A 27,964-nucleotide genomic window follows, 5' to 3' on the forward strand; every position below is an offset into this window, starting at 1 on the left:
ATAATGCTTAATGACCCATGAAAATTATATGAAGTTCAAATTTCATGTCCCTTGGAGCACAACTATGCTCATTCATTTACATATCATCTATGACTGCTTTTGTGCCACAGAGGCAGAGTCGACTGGTTGTGACATTTACTGTCTGACCTAAAATATTTGCAGATTCCTGGTTTAGAAGCCAGAAATGGACTTATGCACATATAGGAAATTTGCTGATGATAAAGGTGGCGTTTCAAATTAGTGACAAGAGCATAGATGGCATGAGAAATGGCAAGAATTAGCTATCTATATGAGGGGAAAAATTATTTTTAGTAGGATTACTTCAGGTAACTAAAATCAAGAAGTAGGAAAAGATTGATAGATTTTAGTCTATTGCCACCACCACCACCACCAACAAAGCTTTGCTTAATGGGAAATAATACCTAACACTTATTGATCACTTACACTTGTCAGGTTTTGCTTGAATAATTGTTACAATTATACTCTAAGGTAGGTTCTGTAATTATTTCCATTTAACAGAGGAGGAAACTGAAGTTTACATAGATTATGAAATTTGTAGTGAAGAGTTAGGAAACCATGGTGCAGATCTTTGAATTCAGGCCGTCTGGCTCCCAAGCCTATTTTAGACGAGACAAACTGAGAAAAAAATACTTGCAACATGCTAACACCATTTTGTGGGTATTATCTACATAAAGGTGTACCTAATTTCTTTAAAATATTCTGTTATATAAATATCTGCAGTTAATTTAACCTTTCCCTTATTGATGAACATTACGTTGTTTGTTTTTATTTTGCTGTTACATATAACACTGATGAACATCCTATGTGACTTTATATAGTAGTATATAAATACTTCTGTAGTATAGAATCAGGAAAGTATAATTGTGAATTGCTGGATTAAAAGGCCTGTGCATTTAAATCAAGTTTGCCCTCCAAAAATTGTGTGTGTGTGTGTGTGTGTGTGTGTGTGTTTTAATTAAAGAAATAATATCTTGGAACATTGGCTGTTTAGGCAAAACTGCCTCATGTTTTTTTAGAGGAAGCCCTAAGAGGTGAAGTATCATGCTCAAGATTACATAGCTATTAAGTAGCTGTTAACACTTGACGCTTTAAGTTGTTTTTACTGTGCCACAGTTTGGCACATTTTTCTCCTTTGTCTTGCTGAAATCCGGGTACCATGAGTATAGTTTTCTCCAGAAACACTGTCAAAAGGATCCATTTGATATTATTTGTCCTTGGTACTTACTTAGCACAGTGCTTGACACACAGTAGGTAATCAAGTATTTGTTGATTAAGTGCTGCTTTCAGGTGATCAGTACTTACAGACCACTTATTCAATAATATGTTGAAAACCCATGCATCACTAGAATACTCATCAAGTTATCAATAATTCATCAAGAAATAAACTGTTCTAATCTCCTTCATGGATACTTACACTTCATGATGGTTTAGTTTCCTGACTGGTTATGTTTTCCAAATAATTGTGTGGCTTTGTTTTTGCTGTGTAATTAGTGAGCTCAAAATTATAAATTTAGTTTTTGAAAACTTTAATGAGAAATTGTTCTGTGCAGAAAATTTAGGAAGATTATACAGAATATGTTTTATAATAGCCTCAAATGGATTGTATCCTTCAAAGAGCAGTAGATTAGTCTTATGGGAGGTTAGTTTGACACACTGCAATGTGGGAAATTATGCAGAAAATTTGTGTTTGTAGTACCAAAGGTTGTGTAGAATTAAGATTAAATAGAAACTGCTTAAGGGTCGTATTATTATTTAAGGGACCAGTGCTGTAGAATTAACTATCTTTAACACTTCTGTAGTCTCCACGTTTGCCTTGTAGGCAAAGAGAAAAGACAACACCTTTAGAATAATATGTGGTACTCTACTTTTGGGGAGATAAGGGGGCTTAGTTTTATTTTTTAAATACAAACTTGTATCAACACATCTTTATACTTCAGTAAACCAGCTGGAGGATTTGTTTGTTTGTTTTACAAATGCCTTTTTGGCACTACTACTAAATCTGACTTGGCTTTATTTTTTAAACAGCTTCATTGAGGTATAATTGACATAAAATAAACTACCCATATTTAAAGGTACAATTTGACACTTTAAGTTTTAACATATCTAGACACTTGTGAAATTATCACTGCAACCAAGGTAATGAGCAAATGCATTATAAAAGTTTTTTCATCCCTTTTTATAATTCCTTCCTAGTACCACCTACCACAGGCAATCATTGACTGATTTACTTTCTGTAACTACAGATTACCTTGCATTTTCTAAAATTTTGTATAAATGAAGTCATATAGTAAGTACTTCTGTTGCCTGGCTCCTATTAATATTTGTCCATGATGAAGCATGTGTCAGAGTTTATTCCTTTTTATTGCTGAGCAGTGTTCCATTGTATGTCTGTTTTACAGTTTGTTCATTTACTTGTTGGTGGACACTGGCTTGTTTCTAGTTTTGGGTTCTACACTTATAAGCTGCTGTGAACATTTGTATACAAGTTTTCGTATTATTAAAATAGCAGAGGCAGAATAAAATTTTAGAGTTTTGCCTGAGCAAACAGCAATTCATGAATCAGGCAGCAAGAAATTGGGACTCCACCAAAGGAATGGGAGCAGAAGATTTCTATAGGGTGAACAAGGAAGCAAGGCAAAGAAAATATTTGATTAATTACATTTATATAGTTGCCTTATTTAGTCCATCCTGTTGGAAAGTCCCTAGTTATATGTTAGCTGATGGCTTCTAGTTGACTTAAACCAAGTTCTTTGCTTCTTTTTTGTTTTTTAAGAGACAGGGCTAGAGTCACCCAGACCTGGAGTGCCTTGGTATGATCGTAGCTCACTGCAGCTTTGAATTCCTGGGCTCAAGTGATCCTCGCATCTCAGCATCTTGAGTAACCAGGACAACAGGGACTACAGACATGCACCACCATGCCTGGCTAATTTTTTAATTTCTTATAGACACAAGGTCTTGCTAGCTATATTGCCCGGGCTGATCTCAAATTCTGGCCTCAAGTGATTCTGCTGCTTCAGCCTCCCAAAGTACTTACAGGGATGAGCCACCATGCCCCACCTAACTTTTCTGTAATATAGGCACAGACAAAAAAATAATCAGAGTTTCAGTTACATCTGCAAACAGCTCAAGGTAAGTTGCTTCTATTGCTTATATTTGCAAATCAAACAAGGTGAAGGTTGTTTTAATGGCTTAACTGGCTTTGTCCAGGGGATTTACAGACCTGGTCTCCATCTTATTTTAATATTATGAATATGTGCTTTCATTTCTTTTGGGTGAATATCTAGAAATGGAATGGCTGGATCATATGAGTAGGCTTATTAAGAAGCTTAGCCTGGGCTACACAGCAAGATCCTCTCTCTTAAAAAAAAAAAAAATTTTTTTTTAAATTAGCCAAGTATATTAGGGTTCTCTAGAGGGACAGAACTAAGAGGATATATGTATATATGAAAGGGAGTTTATCAAGGAGAATTGACTCACACCATCACAAGGTGAAGTCACATGGTAGGCCGTCTACAAGTTGAGGAGCAAGGAGGTCATTGGTGGATCAGTCTGGGTCCCAAAACCTCAAAAGTAAGGAAGCTGACAGTGCAGCCTTTAGTCTGTGGCCAAAGGCCTAAGAGTTCCTGGCAGACCACGGGTGTAAGTCCAAGAGTCCAAAAGGTGAAGAGTTGGAGACTGAAGTGTCAGGGCAGAAAGCATCCAGCATGGGAGAAAGATGAAGTCTGTAAGACTGACCAAGTCAGTGCTTCCATCTTCTCTTGCCTGCTTTATTCTGGCCCCACTGGCAGCTGATTAGATGGTGCCCACCCAGATTGAGGGTGGGTCTGCCCCTCCTACTTCACTGATTCAAATGTTAATTTCCTTTGGCAACATCCTCACAGACAGACCCAGGAACAATACTTTGTATACTTCAATTCAGTCAAGTTGACACTCAATATTAGCCATCACACCAGGTGTAGTGGCTCCCACCTGTAGTCCCAGATACGAGGGAGGCAGAGGCAGGAGGATCACTTGAGCCCAGGTATGGGTTTTTTGTAGCTGCAGTGAGCTACAATATGATAAAGCCACTGCACTCCAGCTCTGGTAACAGAGCAAGATTCTGGTAACAGCAAGAAAGAAAAGAACCTAGCTTGTTAAGATCATAACTTATTAACAAAACTATTTTATATTACCATCAGCAGTGTATGAAAGTTCTAGTCCTTCCACAGTGTTACCAGCACTTGGTATAGTTGTTCTTTTTAATGTTAGCTATTCTATTTTTAGCCCTTCTGTATAGGGTTTCATTATGGTTTGATTTGCCTTTGCCTAATGACTAACAATGTTGAGCATCTTTTTCAAATGTTTATTTGAAGTGTTCAGATCTTTTCCCACATTTTAATTGTGTCGTGTTTGTTATTTTATTTTGATAGTTGTTAAATATATTCTTAGTACAAGTCCTTTATAAGATGCATGCTTTACCCATATTCTTTCCAGGCCCGTAACTTGTCTTTTCATTCTCTTAATGATGTCTTTGAAAGAGCACAGGTTGCTAAGTTTGATGAAATCCAGTTCATCATTTATGCTATTAAATACCATATCTAAGAAATCTTTGCCTAACTCAGAGTGACAAAGATTTTATCCTATGCGTGCTTTCAGTTTTAGAGTTTTAGGTTTTCTATTTAGGTCTATGATTCACTTTGAATTACATGCTGGTGGATGTGGAGTGGTGTCTAATTGTGATTTTGATTTGCATTTACTTTTTGGCTAATCTTTTCATGTACTTATATAGACCATTTATTTGTCTTCTTTAGAGAAATGTCTGTTCAGATCTTTTGCTTGTTACCTTTTTTTTTAAACTTTTTAAAGTGAGACAGACAATGATTTACAAATGTTTTCTTTAATTCTGTGGGTTATTTCTTCACTTTCTTGATGATGTCCTTTGCAGCACAAACTTTTTATTTTGATGCTGTCCAATTAATACTTGTTTTGTCTTTGGTGTCATCCGAGAAGCTGTGCCTGATTCAGGGTCACAAATATTTATGCATAGGTTTTGTTCTAAGAGGTTTTTTTTTGTTTTGTTTTGGAGACAGTTTCACTCTTGTTGCCCAGGCTGGAGTGCAATGACGTGATCCCGGCTCACTGCAACCTCCGCCTGCCAGGTTCAAGTGATTCTCCTGCCTGAGCCTCCCAAGTAGCTGGGATTACAGGCATGTGCCACCACACCCCGCTAATTTTGTGTTTTTAGTAGAGACGGATTTCTACATGATGGTCAGTCTTGTCTCAAACTCCTGATCTTAGGTGATCCACCCACCTTGGCCTCAAAGTGCTGGTATTACAGGCGTGAGCCACCGTGCTCGACCTGTTCTAAAAGTTTTGTAATTTTGGCTTTACATTCAGATCCTTGACCCATTTGGGGATAATTTTTGAATGTGATGTGAAGTAGGAGCCTAGTTTCATTCTTTTGCCTGTAAATATCCCGTTGTCCCAGTACTGTTGATTGAAAAAACGATTCTTTCTTCCATTGAATTGCCTTGCTACTCTTGTTGAAAAATCAACTAACCATAAATGTGACTATTTTGGGGCTTTAAGGTCCATTCCATTGACTATATGTCTATTTTTACACCATGCCACACTGTCTTAATTACCTGTGGCTCTGTAGTAATTTTTGGAATTGCAAAGTGTGATTCCTCTAGTTTCATTTTTCTTGTTCAAGACTGTTTGGGTTATTCTGGGTTTCTTGATTTTGTATACATTTTAAGATCTGCTTGCCAATTTCTATAAGAAGTCCACTGGGATTCTTTTTTTTTTTTTATTGCATTTTAGGTTTTGGGGTACATGTGAAGAACATGCATGATTGTTGCATAGGTACACACATGGCAGTGTGGTTTGCTGCCTTCCTTCCCCTCACCTGTATCTGTCATTTCTCCCCATGCTATCTCTTCCCACCTCCCCGCCCCCCCGTCCCTCCCCCGTTTCCCCCCAACGGACACCAGTGTGTAGTGCTCCCCTCCCTGTGTCCATGTGTTCTCATTGTTCAACACCTGCCTGTGAGTGAGAACATGCGGTGTTTGATTTTCTGCTCTTGTGTCAGTTTGCTGAGAATGATGGTTTCCAGGTTCATCCATGTCGGATTCTTGAAGCGGATTGTGTTTAATCTGTAGATCAATTGGGAGAATATTACCCTTTTAGCAATATTCAGTCTTCCAGTCACGAGTGTGGTGTCTTTCCATTTATTTAAATCTTCTTAAATTTTTTCCAACATTGTTTTGTAGTTTCTATGAGTGCAAGTCTTACAGTTCTTTTTAAAATTATTCCTAAGTATTTTATTCTTTTTGATGCTATACTATATATACAATTGTTTTCTTAATTTCATTTTCAGATTGTTTGTTTCTAATATATAGAAATGTAATTGATTTTTGTGTATTGATACTGTATCCTACAACCTGGCTGAACTCATTTATTAGTTACAACAGATTTTTAGTGAATTTCTTAGGATTTTCTGCATACAGATCGTATCATCTGCAAATAGGATAATTTTACTTTTTCTTTTCCAATTTGGATGCCTTTTATTTCATTTTCTTGCCTAATTGCCCTGGCTAGAACCTCCTCTAGTACAATGTAACTAGAAGTAACAAGAGCAGACATCCTTGTCTTATTCCTGATCTTGGGGAAAATCATTCAGTCTTTCATCATTAAATACAATAGTAGGTATGGGTTTTTTGTAGGTACCCTTTCTTAGATTAAGAAGGTCCCAGCCGAGCATAGTGGCTCATGCCTGTAATCCCAGCAATTTGGGAGGCCCAAGTGGGCAGATCATGAGGTAAGGAATTCGAGACTAGCCTGACCAAATGGTGAAATCCCGACTCTACTAAAATTATGAAAAAATTAGCCGGGTGTGGTGGCACATGCCTGTAATCCCAGCTACTCAGGAGGCTGAGACAGGAGAATCACTTGAACCCAGGAGGTGGAAGTTGCAGTGAACCAAGATTGCACCACTGCACTCTGGCCTGGGCAACAGAGTGAGACTCTGTCTCAAAAAAAAGAAGATCCCTTCTCATTTATTGAATGCTTTTTATTAGGAAATTATGTTGGGTTTTGTCAAATGCTTTTTCCTTGTGTGTTGAGATGATCAAATGAATTTTGTCTTCTGTTTATATGGTATATTGCATTAATTGATTTCCAGATGTTAAACTAACCTTGCAGTCCTGGGATAAATCTTATTTGGTCATGATGTATGATTCCTTTTATGTATTGCTGGGCTCATCGTGCTAGTATTTTTGTTGAGAATTTTTGCACATATTCATATAGGATATTGGCCTGTGATTTTCTTTTAATGTCTTTAGGTTTGGTAGCAGGATAATACAGACCTTATAGTATGCTTCCTCCTATTCTAGTTTTTGGAAGACTGTGTGAAGATAATTCTTATTTAATAATAATTCTTATTTAGATGTTTGGTAGATTCCACCAGTGAAGCCTCTGGGCCTGGACTTTTCATTGTGAGTAGTTGTTTTTTAAATTATTAATTCAATCTTTAGTCATATAAGTCTATTCAGATCTAATATTTCTTCTTAAATCAGTTTTGTTTATGCCTTTCTAGGATTGTCCGTTTTATTCTGTTGTCTTTTGAACAGGTTTAGATAATAATGAACAAAAATCTTCTCAATGATGTTTTTCATTGCTTTATATAAATTCATATTCCCTTCTGGTATTATGTTCCTCTGCCTAAAAGACTTACAGTACAGGTATATGAATTCTTTTCACTTTTTATGTCAGAGACTGTATTTTGCCTTTTTCAAATATAATTGTTGTAGGCATAGAATTATAGGTTGGCATATTTTTCCTTTCAGTTCTTTAAAGATAATTGTTCCACTGTCATCTTACTTGCAGTTTTCAGAGAGTAATCTGTCATTACCTTTTATTCCTTGTATGCGATGTGCATTTTTCATGTGGCCAGTTTTAAGATTTTTCTCTTAACATTGGATTTGAGCAACATGATTATCATGTGCCTTGCTATAATTTTCTTTTTGGCTATTTGGGATTAGTTGAGCTTCTTATGTGTGTTTATAGCCTTATTTCTTTAAGTATTTCTCCTGAGTCCTTCCCCCTCTTTGGGGATTCCAATTACATGTATATTAGGCTGTTTGAAGTTGTCATTTAAATTTTTTATTTTTCCTTCTTTCTGCATTTTGCATGGTTGCCATTGCTACGTCTTCAGTTTACTAATATTTTCTTCTCAAATATCTAATCTGCCATTAATCCCATTCAGTGTATTTTTCATCTCAGACACTGAAATGTTCATCTCCTGAAGCTTAACTTGGATCTCTTTTATGTCATCCATACCTCTCCTTAACTTTTTTAACATAAACATCATTTTAAATACAGAGTTATGGCCAGGCACAATGGCTCATGCTTGTGATCCCAGCACTCTGGGAGGCTGAGACAGGTGGATCACAAGGTCAGGAGGTGGGGACCATCCTGGCCAACATGGTGAAACTTTGTCTCTGCTAAAAATAGAAAAATTATCTGGGTGTGGTGGGCGTGCCTGTATTCCCAACTACTTGGGAGGCTGAGGCAGGAGAATCACTTGAACCCGGGAGGTGGAAGTTGCAATGAGCTGAGATCATGCCACTGTACTCCAGCCTGGTGACAGAGCAAAACTTTGTCTCAAAAAAAAAAAAAAATAGTTTATGATAGCTGTTTTGGTGTCCTTTTCTGCAGATCCGCACATTTGTCAGTTCTAATCATTGGTCAGTTTTAATCATTGATTTTTCTCATTATGGGTCAATTTTTTTATGCCTGGTAATTTTTGTTGAGATGCCAGATACTGTGGATTTTATTTTGTTGAGTACTGGATATTTTTATGTTCTTATAAATATTCTTAAGGCTTGTTGTGCTATTGCTTGGAAATAATGTGACCCTTTCAGATCTTGCCTTTAAGATGTATTGGCAGGACTAGTGCCATGTTTAGTCTAGAGCTAATTATTTCCCACTACTGAGGCAAGACTTTTTTGAATGTTCTACCCAGTGCTCCGTGAATTTTGAGGTTTTCCACTCTGTCTGGTGGGAACATGCACTAATTTTGGCCCTGTATGAATGCTGGGTTCTGTGTCCTCTAATTTTTTGTGTGGTCCTTTCCTTAGTCTGTTAGTTACCTCACAGCCTTCACTGATCAGTACTCTGCCAAAAACCCATGGGATGTCCTATTCAGATTTGTGGCATTCTCCCTCTGCAGCTGTATCCACTCTGGTACTACATGCTTTGATCCTAGATAACTTGGTCTCCTCAGACTGTGAGCTGCATCCCGTCAACTCAGGGAATCTGCTGGGCTCTGCTTGTGGCTCAGAAACTAAGGCAATAAGCTGGCAACCACTTGCTTCTTGTTTCTCTGGGGATCACTGTTCTTTGTTACCTGATGTTTAATATCTTGAATATCATTCTTTCACATTTCGGGTTTTTTGTGGCAGGAGTGATTGTTTGTTTTGGTTGTTTCTAGCCATCTAAAGCAAGAAAATTGAAGAGTAAATCTGGCCCATTATTTCATCTTGGCTGTAAGAGGAAGTCCGTTTTTTAGCCCGTTTTAGAGGGTTAGAATTGATAGCTTCTAAGGTTTCTTTCAATCCTGAGATCTTTGATTTCATATCACATACCTTTAACAGCTTATTTTTTCATCTTCACATTATTCCTTTCTCTCCTCAGCACACTTAACTATCTGTATTTGTGTTTAGAAGGCTTGTTGGGATTAACTCTGGGCTGTGAATCAACCGTTTTCATGATATAAACACATTTCTTAGAATCATGGAAATCAAGATGTAACAGAAGAAAATAAAACAGAAAATGTTTTCTGTAATATTCTTAACATATTCATATTATAAAACAGTTATAACATAATCTTATAGAATATGGCCAAAGTTTTCCTTTCAGGAACTATGCAAATAAAATTTTAATTGCCTAAAGATTTAAGAGTCTTTTGTTTTTAATAACCATAGAATTATGCAACTAACATTTACATTCTGAATTAATTACAGTATCCTTTCTTTCATTTTATTGGAAAATACTCAACTGAAATATTAAGTGGGATATCTCAAAACCTCTATTTCTCTTAAAGGTGAGAGGAAGAAAGATGACCTTAGCTAAAACTGTTAATATTTTCCATTCTATTTTATTGAAAAGTAAACCTTCAGTAGTGACTCATTTTCTGAGTTATCTCTTGTGGTCTAAAATACAACGTGTATATAAAGAAAATATATGAGGTACCCACATTAATAAAAGATAGTGGTAGTTCTGTTATCCAGTTTCACTTCAAACAGTTTTGAGTATAGTATGCTTAAGTATGTATATCTTTATTAATTAAAGTATGTATATCTTTATTATACAAGATTATGTCTCCATATTTTAAACTATTTTCCCTAATAAATGGGCTAGTGATAACTTAATAGTTAAAATAGATACCACTAAGTTTATCTTTTAAATAGTGAAATTCAAGTGTTTTCTTATACTAGGGATTATGGTTTTGAGGTATGATTGGTTAAGTCCTGGAAATAATACTAGTTTTGTATTCTTTTTTTTAATTAGACAGTATTTCTTAAAGCCAACTATTTTTTTCTACATCACCCAAACAAGATTTATAATCAGTAAGTGAGATGCTGTCATAGTAAAAGACTCCCTTGTAGTAAATTAAATTTTTCAAGATACTTGGTTGTCATTTGGTTTACTAAAATAATAAATGGCTAAGGAGAGTTAAGAACATTATTTGTGGTACTGTATATTGGCCATAAGAAGTATTCATCTATCCTATGTTTTATACAGACATGTTACCACACACACACAAAAAAGACGTGCATTGCGGCATTTGCCACAGAAAGCACCCAGGGTTTCCTGCTCATTAAGAAAGTGACTAGGACTGATATACTGTAATGATCTTCCAGGTTTTGCTGCACTGAGAAAACCATTACTGTTAAAAGCATGCTGTCATATCACATTATCCTTCTCAACAAGAACTTTGTTACAATGGAAGTTCTTTTTGCAGTGGAGGTCTCCTTGCCTCCCTTGTCCTAAGTTAAACCTCTATTTTTAGAGTTAAGAATCATTAGTTTAAATACATGGAAGAGTTCACACAACTGGTTGTAGCATGAATAATAGCATGTAATTTTGTAAATTTATAAATGTTTTTTATTTTTTTCTCTGCCGATAAACATGATTAAACTGTTCGTGTTTTTTCTTTATATAGACTCCAAACCTTTTTAGACTTGTAGGAAATCTGTTGATGTGTAATACAGTGGAAAGAATTATGTGATCTAATGTGCAAATAATCTGCTGGAAGACTGGATATAAATATGTTTTCTTAATATGTTTTCCAGATGTCTCTGACCTTTTGAAATTGTTCTTTCTCCCACTTAATTTTAAGGCTCCTAGATTGGCTAGGTTGAGCAGTAGAAATTAATGAGGTAGAATGCTTGCAATGAATAAACTGGAAGAAAATATCTCTTCCCAGTAAACCATTATTACTATAACAGAAACAGTTTCTAGATACTCAGTTCCCAAATGGTCATAAGCTTTAGTTGGGAAATGGTGTTGTAATTGAAATATTATGTTAATTAAGAGTTATAAGCAATATGATTTTCAAATAATTAGAAAACAGTAGAATATATGTAATACAGACTATGCTGAACATAATTTTAATGTTTCTTTGATTCAGCTTATAGCCATGTAGACATACTAGTTAAAAATAATATACATAATTTATTGTTTTGTAAGGTATTTTTAAAAATTCTCCCAGGCCAGGCCTTAGTGGCTTATGCCTGTAATGCCAGCACTTTGGGAGGCCAAGGTGGGCAGATCACCTGAGGTCAGGACCAGCCTGGCTAACGTGGTGAAACCTCATCTGTACTAAAAATACAAAAATTAGCTGAGCATGATGGGCAGGTGCCCATAGTCCCAGCTACTCAGTGGGCTGAGATGGAAGGATCACATAAACCCAGGGGGCAGAGGTTACAGTAAGCCAAGGTTGTGCTACTGCACTCCAGCCTGGGTGATAGAGTGAGACTCTGTCTCAAAAAAAAAAAAAAAAAAAAAAAAAAAAAAAAAAAGAGAGAGAGAAAGAAATTCTCCCAGTATTTATTGAATATTATATTAGTATCTCTCATATTTCTCTACATGTAGTAATCACATAGCTAAGTTTACTGAAGCTACAAACAAATTTGATATTCTTAAGGAAACAAAATTTTGATTGATTCTGATCTGTGTCTTTCAGAAAAATCACTACCAATATAATGTGGATTTTATATATCAGATTGCTTTATTCTGGATATCATTGGTACAATACAGAAAGTATACACAGTTTCTCATTTCTGCAAGTAGTCATGATTGCTGAAGAAAGAAAAACTTAAAGCTACAGCAGAATTATTTGGGTACCTTTTATGGAAATTCTGATTTTGTTTTTAATTTTTGATAACTTTTTACTAAAGGTATGAACACACAAAGAGCTTATTTTGTTAGGCAAATACATGTTAATAAGAATGCCTAGAAGAGGATTGATTCTTCACACCCGGACCCACTGGCTGCTGTTGGGCCTCGCTTTGCTCTGCAGTTTGGTATTATTTATGTACCTTCTGGAATGTGCCCCCCAAACTGATGGAAATGCATCTCTTCCTGGTGTTGGGGAAAATTATGGTAAAGAGTATTATCAAGCCCTCCTACAGGAACAAGAAGAACATTATCAGACCAGGGCAACCAGTCTGAAACGCCAAATTGCCCAACTAAAACAAGAATTACAAGAAATGAGTGAGAAGATGAGGTCATTGCAAGAAAGAAAGAATATAGGGGCTAATGGCATAGGCTATCAAGGCAACAAAGAGCAAGCACCTAGTGATCTTTTAGAGTTTCTTCATTCCCAAATTGACAAAGCTGAAGTTAGCATAGGGGCCAAACTACCCAGTGAGTATGGGGTCATTCCCTTTGAAAGTTTTACCTTAATGAAAGTATTTCAATTGGAAATGGGTCTTACTCGCCATCCTGAAGAAAAGCCAGTTAGAAAAGACAAACGAGATGAATTGGTGGAAGTTATTGAAGCTGGCTTGGAGGTCATTAATAATCCTGATGAAGATGATGAGCAAGAAGATGAGGAGGGTCCCCTTGGAGAGAAACTGATATTTAATGAAAATGACTTCATAGAAGGTAATGTGAAACATATATTGGTCCATATTACGTTAGTAAGACAAATACTAGTATTGTATGCTGGTAATATAAGTCAGTCATTATCCACAGTATTAAAACACATAAGTTTTTCCCACTTCATTCCACCAAGAATTTTAAGTGGCTTTCTGAAAAAAGGTGTAATGAGATCATAATCAAAATGGAGAATAAGGACTAGGGAAATAGAATAAAACAGCTCTTGTTGCATGTGTATGATTTGTATTCCTCACTTATCTGATCTTCATGTCCTTTTTTATGTTTTTAAAAATGTGTAAACTAAGATTCAAAACTTGAAAACCATTTGATAAAGGAAATAAAAAACTAGTAGACTGGTAGCTATTTTCCATATTGGAGGAGGGAGAAGCACATATCTGAAGAAGGGGTCATACGTGGTTTTAAAAGCGTACTTGGTATTTGGAAAAGTAAAGAAATACCTATTTCCTAATACATATTTCAGAAAGAGTATGGAATTTTTATGTATCAAGATGGGATATGACTCACATTGAAGAACACTGCTATAAAATTTAGGATACTTGTTGATTTATATTAACAGTAATTATTCTAGATCCCTACCCATCTCCTTTACACTCCCTGCTAGACATTTAATTGCTGACTTAAACCATTTTGAAAATAAATGTTTATTGAAAGTTCTCTTTGCTTGATTTTATAAACTGTGTATCACAGTGGTCCCCAGCCTTTTTGGCACCAGGGACTGGTTTCATGAGCGATAATTTTTCCATAGGATGGTGAGGATGGTTTTGGGATGAAACTGTTTCACTTCAGATCATGAGGCATTAGTTAGATTCTCATAAAGAGCGTACAGCATAGATCCTTTGCTTGCACAATTCACGACAGGGTTTACACTCCTGTGACAATCCAGTGCAGCTGCTGATCTGACAGGAGGCGGAGCTGAAGTGATAATGCTTGCCAGGCTCCAGCCACTCACGTCCTGGTGTGCCTTCTGGTTCCCAACAGGCCACGTACCAGTAGCAGTCTGTGGCCCGGGGTTAGGGACCCCTGATATATCACATGTAGAGTTTTTGACTCTGAATCATCATGGCCATCACTTGCTGCACAGTAGTATTAATATAATATCCTGAGGCCTTTGGAGGCCGTAAGGGAGGGCATTATGCTTTGCTGTGGCATTGCAACTACCTTTCCCTGTGGTCTCCTCTTTTTTCTGCTACCATTTTCGGCCATTTGATGGATTGTTTTGCTCAAAACTCTTCTAATTTTTCTGTAAGCTCAGCATTTTGTCTTCTCAATGTATGTTTGTAGCTTATGGCAGAATGGGAAGCCGCAGAGGAAATAAGATAACTAAGTAACATGCATAAAATGTCCTCACATCAGCTCTCCCCAAAAAGAAAGGGAGCTATGCCGGTTTTATATTCTGCACCTCCTGCTTTTGTCTTATAAGTCTTCTTGGATTCTGTTACTTCAGGATTTTTCTCTACATGAGAAAAGTTTCTCACTTTTCCTCTGCTGTGCCATGCCTGCCCACTGCAGGGAGGATAATTACTAGTAATTAATAATGAAAACTAATTCCTATTCCTTTTCTAGACTTTAATTCAGACATCACTTCTTCTGACACGTCATCTGCAACCTCAGGTCTAAGATAGCAGTAATTCTGTGTGCTCTTGTCACCTGTACATTCATACCGCTTTTCACAGCATATGGCATTGCTTATTTCCTGATTTGTGCTTCCTACTAAAGTGTGAACCTCAGGAAGGTTGGAACCAAATCTATTTTATTCACCATTTTATACCCAGATATTCACTGAGTGACCCACACATCTGTAGATCTAACCTTCTCTCTCCTGAGCATCACAATTAAAAATCAGGTTGCCTCATAGATGTTCATGCCTTTCTCTCAAAGGCATCTCAAATCACTGAGTTTAAATCTGTACCAATTTTTCTTTGACTTCACTCTTATCAGTGATTATACATATATATATATATATATATATGTATAATCACATATATATAGATACATATATCATATAGCACTATATTGTTATTATTTGTCTGTTTTTCTATCTCCTTCAAAGACTGGCTCTTTCTCAAAATTGAGACCACGTGGCACTCTTTATATTACATAACTAACATGAAGGCATTGATTTATTTTAGTTTACCTAAACCAATAGCAATTGTGGCTCTTGGGTCTAGATTTTAATATTGCTAGAAGTAATTTATTTATTTACCATGGTTATCATATTGATGGCTCTAGTATTTTTTAAAAGTCTTATGTAAAAAGGAATAATTGTCATTTGGAGTATATTTTATAGATTGAATAAAATAATAGAACAGTGGCCGGGCATGGTGGCTCACGCCTGTAATCTCAGCACTTTGGGAGGCCAAGGCGGGCGGATCACCTGAGGTCAGGAGTTCAAGACCAGCTTGGCCAACATGATGAAACCCTGTCTTTAATAAATAAATAAATAAATAAATAAATAACAGAACAGTGAACATTTTTTTAATGTTTTCTTTTAAAGGAGTAATTGTTACTGACCGTGCAGTGGGAATAAGTATTTTTGCAAATAGGTAAAAATCCTGCAGGTCTGCTTTAATGCCCTTGATGTTTAAGTGAGTAAAATCTGTCTTCCCATTGAATTTGTAAACTTTGACATAGAGGTGTCTTTGTTCCTAACTCTTTCCTTTAGGTTATTATCGCACTGAGAGAGATAAGGGCACGCAGTATGAACTATTTTTTAAGAAAGCAGACCTTATGGAATATAGACATGTGACCCTCTTCCGCCCTTTTGGACCTCTCATGAAAGTGAAGAGCGAGATGATTGACATCACTAGATCTATTATTAATATAATTGTGCCACTTGCTGAAAGAACTGAAGCATTTATACAGTTTATGCAGAACTTCAGGTAACTGTCAGGACTTAATGATTCAGCTACGTTCTCAAAAAATCACATTTTATTCAGATTTTCTCAGTTTATCTTCACTGAGTATAATTACTTAGAATAATTTTATAGTCTTTGGAGGAGCTTTATTTTTTATATTCTCTCTTTTTTTTAAAGCATGTGTAGGATATTGTATTATTGACAGTTTGAACTATGAAATAAATTGAGAGTGACATCTATTAGAAATCAAATTTGATGGCCTTGATAATTGTTTTTTAATTCATTTTAAGACAAGTTGAATTTTTAAAAATCAACTTTATGAAGGTATAATTTACATGCAGTAAAATCCACATATTTTAAGGATATAGGTTTCGTGACCTTTTTTTTTTTTTTTTTGAGACACGGTCTCACTCTGTCGCCCAGGCTAGAGTGCAGTGGCATGAGCACGGCTCACTGCAGCTCAGCCTCCTGGGCTCAAGTGATCCTCCCTCCTCAGCCTCCCAAGTAGCTGGGACCACAGGTGCTTGCCATCTTTTTTATTTTTTGTAGAGAGTAGGGTCTTGCCATGTTGTCCAGGCCAGAATTTCATGTCATTTGATAAATGTATATACTCATGAACCACCACCCCAATCAAGATACAGAATACTCTGTCTCCCAAGAAAATCCCCGAGAATGATTTAAGGTTTTTAATCAAAATACATTTAGAAATACAAACATTAAACTAAAAATTGGAGAAAAGTTATTTCATCCTGGGAAGCAAAGAATTTGTAAAGTTTTTTTTATTTTATTAAATTTGGATATTTTCAAATGCTGAAGTGTTACGTATCTACACATTAGGATAACTATTTGTGGAAAATACTGCTTTTTGATTTAAGAATTCCCATGTTTTTAATACTTCAATAATTTTAAATGTTTTAAATACTGTGATATATTCGTTTTAGTGCTTCATGATCCTAGTCTTTACTCTCATATTAGAATTATTGGATTTCAAAGGTTAGTTAAAACTGTCCTGCAGCTGAATGTCTGGCAGTCATACTTCCAAATGAGATTTCCTGTTCCAAATAGCTCACTTGAGATCTGATTTCCTAAAGCATTTTTTTATTGCTTTTTTTGGAATTACTTCCAAAGGCCACATTATTCTTTACAGTAAGTAATCTCAGTCATGGCAAATATTTAATCCTTAATGATAGGTATAACTTTTGGAATTAGCCAGTCTGAAGACAACTCTTAATTCAAAAGGTCAGTATTTATTTATTTGGTTCTGAACCAATTGAGTTTATTTCCTCGAATAGCTTGTGATTTGCTTCTGAAAGCAATCCGAAAGCAAAAGTTCGAAAAAATGTTTTGAAATATGCCAACAATGTCAGACTGCTTCGACGGCCCTCCAAGGGCTGCACTCATTCAGGCATAGACCTTGTGCCTTCCATGATTCATCAGTATTGCCACTTTTATGTTTACTATTGTGTCAGTAATGCCTCATTTTCCTGTTAAAGCTTCATGTGATTGCTTTCTGAATGAGTCGTGCCTCATGTTTTCTTGAGTAAACTTTATTTTTCACTTCCGTTAGGGATGTTTGTATTCATCAAGACAAGAAGATTCATCTCACAGTGGTGTATTTTGGTAAAGAAGGACTGTCTAAAGTCAAGTCTATCCTAGAATCTGTCACAAGGTTGGTGAACCACATCCACAGTCAAGTCCTTGATATATAACATTGCTAAAAGAGTGAGAATTTTCAGATATGTAATGAGTTAATAATTTGTAGTAACTATTGTTTAAAAGTTGGCTGACCATGTGGGCAATGGGAGTGGTGATAGTTCCTCATTTCACATGCAACCCCATGTGACTCAACTTCCCTTTCTGCTTAGCAGGGAGTCTGGCATGATCAGGATGCTTTCTTTGTGGCCCACTCACCCTCTGTGTATTTGCTGCTGCTTCCCTTTTTTAAAATCTAATTCCTTCACTTTGACATAATCATGTTCTGAATTTGTCTCTTTTTGTCACCTTTCTTTCCTTCCATTTCCTCAGGTTCCTTCTTTTCCCCCTGCTAACAATGCCAAGGTCTCCCATATCTTTAAGAAACTCCTACCCAACTCTGAAGTGCCCAGCCACTACCATTATGTTTCTGTCCTTTCATAGCTCAACGTCACAGGATAACAGTTCATAACTAAGCAAGTCATAGAGTACCTGGCACATAGTAGATGCTCAGAGGTTTGAATGGATGAATTAGTAATCCCTTAGTACTTAATTATTAATTCTTTTGCTTCTCAGCCTTTTTCTTTCTAAATCATGGGCCCAAAGATATGACCTAACTGCCAAATTCTTTTCTGTTATCCTTTTTCGTTGCTTTTTTACCTTTGACAACCTAACCATTACTTCTGTTTTTAAAATGTTCTTCTTACGTTTGTAAAATGTAACTATTTTGTAAATGTAAGTAGGATATAATGTAAACTGTTAGGTTGATTATTGTCTCTAACCACACCAGTTCTGTATCCTTTACTTGCCTCTTTACCTTTCTGCCAGTTGTGGCCATTTGTTAAGAGCCTAGATTTGATCAGCCATTCTTCTCCAATCATTGAACTAACATTCATTGAGTCCTACCTACTGTGTTCCAGGTACACTGCTTGGGAGTCTGACTGGGATAATTGGAAGAAGAGTGGGCATAGATGAGTTAATCTGAGTCTCTGGCCTGCAGGGAATCTCAGATCCTTGATGTATATAGACAAGACTCACTGCCTTCCCCTTCCCTACATGAGCTCCTCCTCCTGATGGCCCTCTCTCAGTTCAGAGTAAAACTATTTCACCATCGCCTTGGCATGACTTTTGAGAGCCACAGTCTTTTACTTATTCTTTGCCTCCAGTTACCTCTAATTAATTAGTTCCTACTTACTTCACAGGACCTCCTGTCTCTTCCTTGCTACTGCCACCACCCTAACCCTGGTTCCGTCTCCCTCCATTTCTTCCCTTCCTTTCCCTCCTTAGTGTTTTTAAATCACCTATTAAGTGCCACAAGCTCACACTGGTAATGTTGAGGTATTGTCAAGACACCTCTGTGGCAAATGGTGTAAACCTACCTTGAGCTTGTTTAAGGAAAATAGGAGCAGTATTGAAGAATCTTGGATACCTCCCAGAAATAAAGGGATTGTTCCAACCAGATTTGGGGAAGAAAATCAAAACAACTCTGGTTTCTCAGGGATTGGAACCAGAGACTTGAATATCATCAAAATTCTCTTGTCATCTCCTTGTCTGTTTTTCTTTGCATGCTGACTCCATTCTCCTGTTGCAGATTGGCTTCTTCCACATGGTGAGGGATATGACTGTTGGCGGCTCTGGGCTCACATCTTCTCAGCTTTGCCATCAGAGAGGAAAGAGCTTTCTCCCAGCTCCAGTTGAGAAAACCCCAGGGAAGGACATTTTGCCCACTCTTGAGCCAATCACTATGGCCAGGTGGGGTGGGGGTATTGGGATTGGCCCAGCTTAAGCCTGGTCTCCATCCCTAGGACATTACTGTGGTTGGGGTGGGCAGAGAGTGAGGGGTATTCTGTGCTCAGTGCCTCCACTTGGTGCTGAGTATGTGGGGTGGCAGTGGGCAGTTCTCCCCCAAAAAACGGAGAGATTTATATTCCTTAAGGTGAGAAGAAGAATCTTAGGCACTTAAAGCACTTGGAGGTCACTCCATGCACTATTTGAGACTTTGTTCCATCTCTTCATTACCCATTCTATACTGTTGTAAGGGTAATCCTAAAATATTACTTTTTTGATCAGGCTGCACCCTAGTGCAGTGAGTGGTTCTCCAACTTCAGTGCCAGAGTCACTGGGAAGACTTGTGAAAATGTAGAGGCTCGGCTCCAGCCCTAGCATCTGATTCAGTGGGTCTGGGTGTAGTCTGAGAGTTTGCCTCTCTAACACGTTGCCACAGGAGGCTGATGCTATAGGTTTGAGGGCCTCACTGTGAGAACCACTGCTCTGGCAGAAAAACCCTGCTGATTCTCTTTGTCTTTAGGATACTGACCAGTTTCTTTAACCTTGCATGGGAGGTACTCTTCAGTCTGACCTTTCTCTCATTGTTCCCATTTTAAGATCCTTTGACCCTTATTTCACTTTTCCCATTTTAAGGTCCTTTTGTTCCAATCTGATTTGTCTGATCCCTTTTCTCTAAAATGCTTTCTACGCTCTTACCTCTTTGCCTTTGAGAATAATTACTTGGAATGACCTTTACACTTACCACTGAATTCAACATTTTAACCAAAGTATAACTCACATTCCACTTCTAACATCTTCTGTAACTACTGCAGATATGAGTGATGTATTTTCTCAGAACTGCTCTTCATCATTCATTCAGCAAATATTTATTGAAATCCTACTCTGTGAGGAGGCACTGTGTCCATAATAATGAACAAAACAAAATCCCTGCTCCCACAGAGTAGGAGAGACACTGGAACAAAAATGTCTGGCAGTACCAAGAAAAACACTTGAGGAATAGGATAGAGATGAAAGAGAGGGAGGCCAGAGCTGCTTTTCACGTAGTGTTAGAGAAGATCCCTCTGATAAGGGGACGTGTGCAAAGATCCAGTGGATGCAAGAGGAGAGTGATCTTTGTGTGTGTCACCCATTTAGAATGCATTATTTATTACCAGACATTACAGTATTTTTTCATGTGTGTATTTCTCATCTCCCCAAAAGGTGTTTACGATTCCAAAGGGCAGTGGTCACTTAAACACTTTGGAGCCTCATACTACCAACGTGTGCCTCAAATGTGGGCATTGGGTGAATATCTCTCCCTGATGATGATCATACACATGAAGCTGGGATTTTCTTTTCCCATGTGAATGTAGAACGAACATAATCAAATATTTGAAGTGTTAAACGTATTTTGTAAGCTGTGTTAAAGGAAGAAAGTTGTTAACATTAAGTGGGACTTATCGTTTGTTGTATGCTTTCCTCATAGTGAGTCTGATTTTCACAATTACACCTTGGTCTCATTGAATGAAGAATTTAATCGTGGACGAGGACTAAATGTGGGTGCCCGAGCTTGGGACAAGGGAGAGGTCTTGATGTTTTTCTGTGATGTTGATATCTATTTCTCAGCCGAATTCCTTAACAGCTGCCGGTTAAATGCTGAGCCAGGTGCGTAAAATGTTGGTAGATGAGCTGAGTATAGAATTTAGAACAGTATCACATGTCCTATAGTTTGAATCAAGTTATTTTGAGGGAAAAGAAATTTTAGTTAAACTCTGGTATTTTTTTAAGTTATATTAAGCATATTTTAACTGGAATACTACGTAGGAAATTAAAAATTTGACTCTCTGAAATGCATATCCTTTGCTCTCTTGGAGCCAACTTCCAATGACTACATTTGAAGCCAAATAAAGAAGTATAGAGGAACAGGATATCTAGAAATTGATGAGGCAGAAGCAGTACAGGTCAGAAAAAGAGCTAAGTGGATGGTATGGAGATGTGTGAGAGTCGGAAGCACTTAGCTTTGGGCATATAGTGTCCACACATGCAAACATGCCCACATGCATGCATGCATGCACACACACACTCACATGGAGGTCTAGATGTGGATAGTGCTTGGTCTCCAGACTGTGCATTTTGGGGTGATTTACTATCCTCTGCTTTAGATTGTAGATATTTTTTTAAAATTAATGAGAAAATTACATTTTTACTAATCAAATTTTAAATGATTTTTAATTTATTTGAAATGAAAAAAAAAAAAAAGTTTCCTGCATTAAAGAATCTCAACGGGGAGTGAGTTCAGGAAATCTATTACACAACATGGTAATTGTAGTTACTAACAATATATTGTATACTTGCAAATTGCTAAGCCAGTAGATTTTAAGTTTTCTTACTACCAAAAAAAATGTTAGGTATGTGAGGTGATGGATATGGTTTATTAGCTTGATTTAATCATTTCACAATATATGAATGTAGCAAAACATCGTGTTGTACACCGCTTTTATTAGTCAATTAAAAAAACTGGGGGATGCTGAGCACAGTGGCTCACATCTTAATCCGAACACCTTGGGAGGCTGAAACAGGAGGATCACTTGAGCCCAGGAGTTCAAGACCAGCCTGAGCAACATAGTGAGACCTCATCTTTAAAAATAAAAATTTTTTAAAGAATCCCATAGCAAATGGTTTTCTTTGTATAACTATTCATATGCAAATGATTGCCTTCTTATTAATCAGGTTAGGGATGGTTGTCAGGAACTCTCTGAGAACCTAATGAGTAACTGAAGGTTACGTTTATTTTACAGCATGAAATGCAAAATGTGAAAATTGAAGGAGACATACTTAATTAGTTTAAAAGAAGTATTTTATATCCAGAAATAGATTTGCCTCTGGAAAATTGAGCTCCCCATCCCTAAATGGATTTGAACAAAGGTAGAATGAGCATCTGATAGGGATCTTGTAATAAAAAGGTTGCCATGTTACTGCCACGCTTCCTGACAATCACTGAACACTTCATGTGATCATATATGATTGAAGCCAGCCATAAGCAAGAGTTTCTCTACTGAGGGAAGTTGGGCTAGTTAGCCTTTACAGTCCTTTTAGATCAGTCAGTTTGAGTGCTGATGACAAGATCTTCTGCAAGGGCTACTATATCAGGTATTTTTAACCCTTATTTTCCCCACTTTTCCAGATTTGGGTTCAGATTTATTCTCTGTTTTAATTATTCTCTGCATGTCTATTCATTGTACAGTATTCTTTGAATTTACTCTTTTTAGTGATTCAGTTTTGAAGGGTGGATCTAACAAACGTTTCTAAGTTTCGTGGTGATTATCAGAGGTTAATCTACATTTATTATTGCTGATTAGATGAAATGAGTAATAAATGACTCATATAATGAATACATATCTCCCCAAAGTCAAAGGGAATAAATATGAAGCACCTTTTAGTTTATTTTTTCCTCTGTTCTTTTGCAAGGTTATAGTTAACCTACTGATACATTACAAAATCATATCATATTCATCAAATTAACATGATGTTCTATAACCTAAATATTTAAAAATATATAATATTGATAAAAGAAAATCATCTTCTATGATAACAAAGGCTTTGATAAAACTTAATAGATATTACAATAAAGAACAGTTCTTTATAACTTCTTTGTATGTTACAAACCTGTATTTTAATTTGTAGGTAAGAAGGTATTTTACCCTGTGGTGTTCAGTCTTTACAATCCTGCCATTGTTTATGCCAACCAGGAAGTGCCACCACCTGTGGAGCAACAGCTGGTGAGACTTTTACATTTTCACTTATGAAAGACTCTAAAGATCTTTTCTAGATGTTTGTTGTATAAATAGAAAACAAAGTTTCAGTAAAAAATTGTATTCCCATGAGCAAAGTGTTAAAGAAAAACTGTAGTTATTGTAAACACATTTCCATAGTTCTTTTTATACCTCCAATAAAATGCTTTCACATTTATTGCTTCAGAATTAAGTGTAGGGGAAGCAGAGTTTAGGTCATAAAGAAAAACCTCATGTCCCAAAATGTGGAAATTGTATAGTCATTTCTGCCAGCTTATTTTTACTAATACTAAAAATTTAATTTTAAAAATCCTACTAACTAGAAATTAAATGTATTTTGCTAAATAAAAGGGAATAGTATACTATGGTAAATTACTTGGAAAGTCATGGAATATAAATGCCATATATCAAAGCTTACAGTTATTGCCAAAGCTAATCTTATGTAAGCTTTTTAAAATTTTTAAATCAACTTACTATTTTGTAATAATTTAGATTTAGAGAAGTTGCAAAGGTAGTAAAGAGAGTTCCATACTTCACCTGGTTTCCTCTAATGCTAACGTCTTAGGTAACCATGGTACATTTGTCAAAGTGAAGAAATTAATACTGCTAAGTTACTGCTAAGTACACTACAGATTTACTAGGATTATACTAGTTTATCTACTAATGTCCTTTTTCTGTTCCAGAATCGAGCCCAGAATACCAAATTGCATTTAACATAATTTTTTATTGTTAATACAAAGAAAAAGTGGAAATGATTAAGAAGTCATTTTAAGATGTTTAAAAAAAATAAAAAATAACTTCAAGGAAAGCAAGAGGAAAGAAATAAAGATAAAGGCTGAAGTTAGTAAAACAAAAATAGATTGCTTTTTATTTAAGTACAAAAAAAATTTATCATAAAGTAGACAGATTTCAGGTAAAAAGGAAAACATAACACTGGAAATTAGAATATAAAAACATTGAGATAAATGAATTTTATAGGGTAAGTTTTTAAAATCTAAATAAAATGAAAGATTTGAGAATTTATAAAATATGAACACAGGCTAAGTTCATGTTGGTATTTTGTGAATAAGAGGTGAAAACTCTGAAGAAATTAAGAGCCATTTTAAAAACAGTTACCAAAAAGTTACCCTGTAGGTACATAAATATAATGTTTTAATTTATGAGCTTTTTCATACTCTCAAAGAACAAATAACATTAGCACCATATGATGTACTTAACATATTTTATGAGGTCACCATTATCTTGATACCACACTTGGCATAGTGTACACACACACACACACACACACATCTCTCTACCTTATCGTAGGCCAGTATTATGAATATAGATACAAATAGGTACACAATGGCAAACCAAGCACCCACATCTGCCATATCTGACAGTGAATTATTCAAAAGGAAAGGATACAGTAGTACTGGAAAGTGAGAGAAGGTGTTAGCAGCCATGAGTTTTGAGAACTTTCTGTAAGATAACAGCAGTTAAGATTGCTGGAGGAGAAAACAGGCTAGAACGTGTTCTAGTTAGTAAAGATAGGGCTGCTTTACATCTCTGAGCTCATAGCAGACAGAATGGAGGGAGCCTGGAGTAAACATGCTTCTCTAGGTATGCTGAGAAGCAGGCATCACAGGAACTGACCCTCAGTCTAAAGCAGTGCATGTGGTTCCTGGAGCTGGAGAGGGTGGTTGAGGTGGCTAAGGAGCCCCTAGACTACGAAAGTGAGCTACTGTTGGCACATCACCTGAGACCCTGTCCTGCCCTCCTTGACTATGACTGGAGAAGGCCATTGTAATCTTCCATGGACTTCTGAACAATGATACTTGAAACAGAAATGAGTAGCAATTAACCAAGACTAACCAAACATTTGAGGAAAACCAATACTATAAAAGAGGCACCAAGTATTAATACATAGAAAAATTAACGCATGAGTATATGAATACAGATAGAAAATAACTTTAAAATATATCTTTAGGGAGATTAGAGAAAATGTCAAATTCATAAAACAGGATTTGTTGCTTTAAAAAGTCAGAACTTAGAAATTGTGAAAATATTTTAAAATCAGTAAATGGTCTGAATAGAAGAATGGTTACAGTTGAAACAAATTTGTAAACTGGAAGACAAGCCAGTTGGACACATAAAGTTTACAAGGTAACATGAGAGAAAAATTGAGACAAGGAGAATCAAGCCGGAAGCTCCCAAATTGTTAATAGGAGTTCAGAAAAGAGAGAATATTGAGTGGAGGAAATGGAAGCAAACTTTGCAGAGCTAAGCAGAAACAAACCTTCTGGTGTTTAGAGAACAGCAGTGAAGGGACAATGCTAATAGCTTCCAGAGACACTAAAAATAGGAAAACCCAGCTTGTTCACAAAGGAATAACAAACAAAGGAATAACAATCAGATTGGCATTTGCCTTCTTTTTGACAACACAAGTTCTAGAAAACAATAAAGCAATACTATGAAAATCTGAAGAAAAGTAACTTTGATTCTAGAATTCATATTTGACCTACTATTTTAGAATAAAACACATTTATGAGCTTTCAAGGACTCAGAATTTATTTCTCACAGACCTTTTTAATCTAGTCCTGCAAAATAATAAATGTATACATTGAGAGAGGAGGACCTGAGAACAAATAGTGGTGAACAACAAAAATAATCAAATCTAAACATTTGTTGATGTAATAGTATAAATAGATATGTTGACATAATAAAAAGGCAATAGCAATTTGGGATTAAGGCATCAAAGGGTATATGCATATGTATATTAACTAGCTCTCAGATGAGAAGGCCTAGAACCAGTGGCACTGACACCCTAATAGTAACAAGCACACTCAGCTTCCAAATCTTGGTTTCTAATACTGTTCTCCAATCAAAGGAGCCAGAGGTCTATGGAAAAATGGTTAATTCCAGGGCTGGGGCAAGAAATATACAGGAAGACCCTGGAGCATCTTACAGCGCCAGAATGTAAGAACGCACTCAACAGGCCAGGCGAGGTGGCTCACGCCTGTAATCCCAGCACTTTGAGAGGCCGAGGCGGGTGGATCACGAGGTCAGGAGATCGAGACCATCCTGGTCAACATGGTGAAACCCCGTCTCTACTAAAAATACAAAAAATTAGCTGGGCATGGTGGTGCGTGCCTGTAATCCCAGCTACTCAGGAGGCTGAGGCAGGAGAATTGCCTGAACCCAGGAGGCGGAGGTTGCGGTGAGCCGAGATCGTGCCATTGCACTCCAGCCTGGGTAACAAGAGCGAAACTCCATCTCAAAAAAAAAAAAAAAAAGAACACACTCAACAAAAAGATAGGGAGCATGTATCAAAGGGGCACAGGAACCAACAGAAAGAGCTCCCAGTGCCCAAGCTGGAACCACCTGAGCAATGAAATAAATAACTTAAATCTGGATTATAATCCAAAGCATCAAATAAATAGCCATGAGTCTATACTGATAGAAATGAGTGAATGAGCAGATAAATAATAAGTGGCTAGACTAGACTAGTTAAGAAAGAAAAGATAAATCCTCCTTACAGAATTCCAAATAACTTATGTAGATACTCCTTCTTCCAGCAGGTGGAACTAGGGGACTCACTTTCAAAGAATAGAGTATGGAAAGAAAAAACAAACTTTTCAGAGGAGAAACCCAGCAGACATCTTAACCAAGTGGTACCATGTACCCCTGACGTGATGTAATGAATGAGAAGGGCACTTCAGTTCTATAGTCACCTTCCAAAAACCTAGAACCCCAGTCCAGTCACAGGGAAAGCTACAGCAAACCCACATTGAGGAGCATTGTACTAAATATCTGAGCATTGTTCCTCAGAACTGTCAAGGTCATCAGAAACAAGGAAGACTGAGAAACCATCATAAGGAAGAGGAGACTAAGGAGACATGACAACCAAATGCAATGTGGTGCCCTGTACTAGGCCCTGGTATAGTAAAAGGGACAGGAAAGGGAAAGCTCATGAAATCCAAATAAAGTCTGGAGTTGAGTTAAATAGTAACATAGCAATGACGGTTCCTTAGTTTTGACAAATGTACCACAACAATGTAAGATGGTAACACTAGGGGAAGCTAAAACTGGATGAGGGGTATATGAGAACTCTGTTTACTGTTTTGCAACTTCTCTGTAAGTCTAAAATTATTCCAAAACAGAAGGTTATATATTAAAATTAATTGAAAACAAACAAAAAGAAGAGGCAAATAAAGTCAACATATAAATGTGAAAGGAATGTAAAAGCATGCTAATATTCTTGCCTGGTTTGGAGGGTTGTAGGGGAAGAATTATTTGAATGCTTATTCATTCTAGGTGTTGCATAGCAACTTAAGTTTAAGCACTTCAAGTTCTTGTTTCATCACTTGTAACCTTTGCAAGTTGTTTTACGTTTTCTAAGCTTCAGTTTCCTTACTTAAAAGACAAAAACTTGTTTTCCTTAATGTTTAAAGCTGTATTAAAAGTAAATAGGGCCGGCCGCAGTGGCTCATGCCTGTAATTCCAGCACTTCGGGAGGCCGAGGCAGGTGGATCATGAGGTCAGGAGATCGAGACCATCCTGGCCAACATGGTGAAACCCCACGTCTACAAAAATACAAAAGTTAGCTGGGTATGGTGGTAGGCACCTGTAGTCCCAGCTACTCAGAGACTGAAGCAGGAGAATCACTTGAACCCAGGAGGCAAAGGTTGC

At 36.7% G+C, this 27,964-nt stretch overlaps 1 protein-coding gene across 5 annotated transcripts in view; it reads left to right on the forward strand.

Moving 5' to 3' along the window:
- Nucleotides 1-27,964, forward strand: part of CSGALNACT2 (chondroitin sulfate N-acetylgalactosaminyltransferase 2) — a 45,556-nt gene that overhangs the window by 3,397 nt on the left and 14,195 nt on the right. Inside the window, exons 2-7 of one of the 5 annotated variants that reach the window (XM_074382091.1) lie at nt 10,026-10,105; nt 12,251-13,173; nt 15,851-16,067; nt 17,611-17,712; nt 20,989-21,167; nt 23,187-23,281. In XM_074382091.1, the coding sequence (XP_074238192.1) occupies nt 12,504-13,173; nt 15,851-16,067; nt 17,611-17,712; nt 20,989-21,167; nt 23,187-23,281 (1,263 nt within the window). In that variant the 5' untranslated portion in view covers nt 10,026-10,105; nt 12,251-12,503. The other 4 variants (XR_005581739.2, XM_010340636.3, XM_074382090.1 and 1 more) reach the window with 4 other exon arrangements.

This window comes from Saimiri boliviensis, chromosome 12, assembly GCF_048565385.1.
Source record: "Saimiri boliviensis isolate mSaiBol1 chromosome 12, mSaiBol1.pri, whole genome shotgun sequence".
NCBI classification, from domain to species: Eukaryota; Metazoa; Chordata; class Mammalia; order Primates; family Cebidae; genus Saimiri; species Saimiri boliviensis.